The following is a 2,342-nucleotide window of genomic DNA, read 5'->3' on the forward strand; positions in this document are numbered from 1 at the left end:
AAATAAATCTTTCAGAGAGAGTCTTCTCAGTTTTACATCACTGGTGAAGATTAAATCAGACTCCAGGAGAATGTTTGAGGCAGAAAAGCAGATTTGCTACAATGGTAACTTTTTACATCTGCTCAGAGGACCAGACTCTRAATCCTGCAGCATTCTGGGTTAAACTGGATGACTATCACAGTAAATCTGAACACACTAAGCAATTTTGCAAATGTGGAATTACTAATCACTGAAGAAAATATAAAAAGTGGTAACTCTTCATGAGACTGAACTGATCCCTGCGTCTTCTGAGCTTTTTTATTTTTTTTGTTCTCCAAACGATGACTCAGCATGTCAGGCTCAGAGAGACGGACTGAGCTGAAGTGTTGACGCTGCTCATGGGGGTTATTTAGGCCTTTAATCAGCTCAGAACGCCTTCATGCCCCTTCATTTGACATAATGACATTTAATGATGYGCCTGAGCTCAGAGAAAGGACTGAAATGTCGCTCCTTTGTTCGGGAAGAGCTGCTTCGTGAGTTTCAGTGTGAGACAGAGGCAAGAGCAGAAGCCTGCTCTGTGAGGTTCAGCTGTGAAATCTGGATTAAGCCCCTCGGAGCTACGACTCCTACAGTTTGTCTGATGTAATTGGTTGGTGTTTTCCAAAAAAATAATTAAAAGAGAAACATCCTGATGAGCTGAACGGTTCAAAGGAGTCAGTGCGGCATCCCTTTCCGCCGCAGCTCCAGAGCRTGCAGCCCCTCCTGCCGACCCAGGGCGTGCTGGGCGCCCACCTTGTGGGCCGTCTCGGTGGCGTTGATGTCGATCTGGGCGTACCTGGTGCAGCTCTTTCCTGTCAAACCAAACAAAAAAGAAGAACTGCGTTTTTAGAACTGTACATGCTTGTGTTTAATTGCGAGAAGTTTGACTAGAATACAAAGATCTAACCCTAAGCTGGTGCAGAGCTTTACACAACCCTTAAAATAACGTGATGTGCAAAATCTCACTCTCAGAATACGTGTTGAGCAGAGGTTGCGCTAGACTTTTTTCTTTTTTGCTGTCCGTCATTTTGACTGACAGGGTAAAAAAAAATCTGTCATGATCAATTTTTACCTSTCACTTTCTTTTTTAAATGATAATGACTAAACATTCATAGAATGTAACCATTGCCATGTTGGTTTTRCRGTTCTGCCTCAGATGCTGTGCCTGCTGGATTTTWTTGGAGAAAATCTCATCAGCGCKCCTCAGACTACAGGCCACATGAGTGYGATGYRCACGGTGCTGAAAAACAGCGCATCTGTCCCACTCCAGGTCCAATGCGCACAATRACGCACAMACACTGTCCTCCTTTTGACTCCGTTACCTTACGAAAAATAAAACAAAAAACAAAMAAAAAATATCTACAAACGTTATTTAGTGGCTGCAGTTTGCAACATTAGATAACACCTCCTTTTTTCTGTCTCTGCCTCCCTTAGAAATGCAGAGCTGCAGTCAGTCATAATGCACTGCTGCCACCGTGTTAAAAATATTATTAAATAAAAACAGAAAACGAGTAGATTTGATTTATGCAATAAAATATTTGTAAGAAAAATCCCACGTTAATTTTGAAGGTGCACGTCCACGTGCCGGGACACCGYGCAGGGCCAACGCGCAGGGGCGGGGACGGCGCGATTGCATCACTTTTGGCGTGCGCCCCCTCATGCCCGGTGCGACGCATCAACTATAAACCAGGCTAGGCTTCAGACAAAAAATTTAATTTTAAACAAAATAACACGCAGAAGGAATYGAGCTGCTCAGGGTCCTGTTCTGGTGGTCCAGCTCCAACTCCTCGGTGCTGCCACAACTGAGGACCGCTGGCCTGCTACGGTGCTCCTCATGAACAAACACATCCACAAACGTCCCGTTGGCACAGTTCTGACTGGAGGCCATGCACAAGACGGCTGTCACCGGGGGATAGCAGCAGGAGAGCAGACAGAAGTTGCGCTATTTTTATTTATTTATTTATTTTACTCAGCAGGGGGGAAAAGACGTGAGACTCGAAGTATAAACCAGGTTTTAAGAGGTCAGGGGTGTTAATTGCCACCTGTCAAAATGACAGACGGTTTTCAGATTTTTCTGTCATTGTGTAAAAAAAAAACGGTCAAATATGGAACGTAACGATTCTGTTAACACGAACTCTGGTGTTGAGGTTGACTCTCGGCTACTACCAACGTCTGCAAAATCACCAGAATTACAGCCATTTGTGTGTTTGGTAAGGTCGATTAGCTGCGGCGGCCATCTTGAACCGTGTTGACTCTAATGGTGCGTTCACACCAAACGCGATTTCAGCATCAGGAGCATCAGGTTTACATACAAAGTCTATGGT

At 44.5% G+C, this 2,342-nt stretch overlaps 1 protein-coding gene across 1 annotated transcript in view; it reads right to left on the minus strand.

Annotated features, from left to right (window-relative positions):
* Positions 1 to 338: 338 nt before the first annotated feature.
* dok7a (docking protein 7a) overlaps positions 339 to 2,342 on the minus strand; it is a gene marked incomplete in the record, with an annotated part of 51,184 nt that continues 49,180 nt past the window's right edge. The window contains 1 exon segment of the mRNA XM_014019532.1: positions 339 to 830. Coding sequence (XP_013874986.1) covers positions 694 to 830 — 137 coding nt within the window.

This window comes from Austrofundulus limnaeus, unplaced genomic scaffold, assembly GCF_001266775.1.
Source record: "Austrofundulus limnaeus strain Quisiro unplaced genomic scaffold, Austrofundulus_limnaeus-1.0 Scaffold223, whole genome shotgun sequence".
Taxonomy (NCBI): Eukaryota; Metazoa; Chordata; class Actinopteri; order Cyprinodontiformes; family Rivulidae; genus Austrofundulus; species Austrofundulus limnaeus.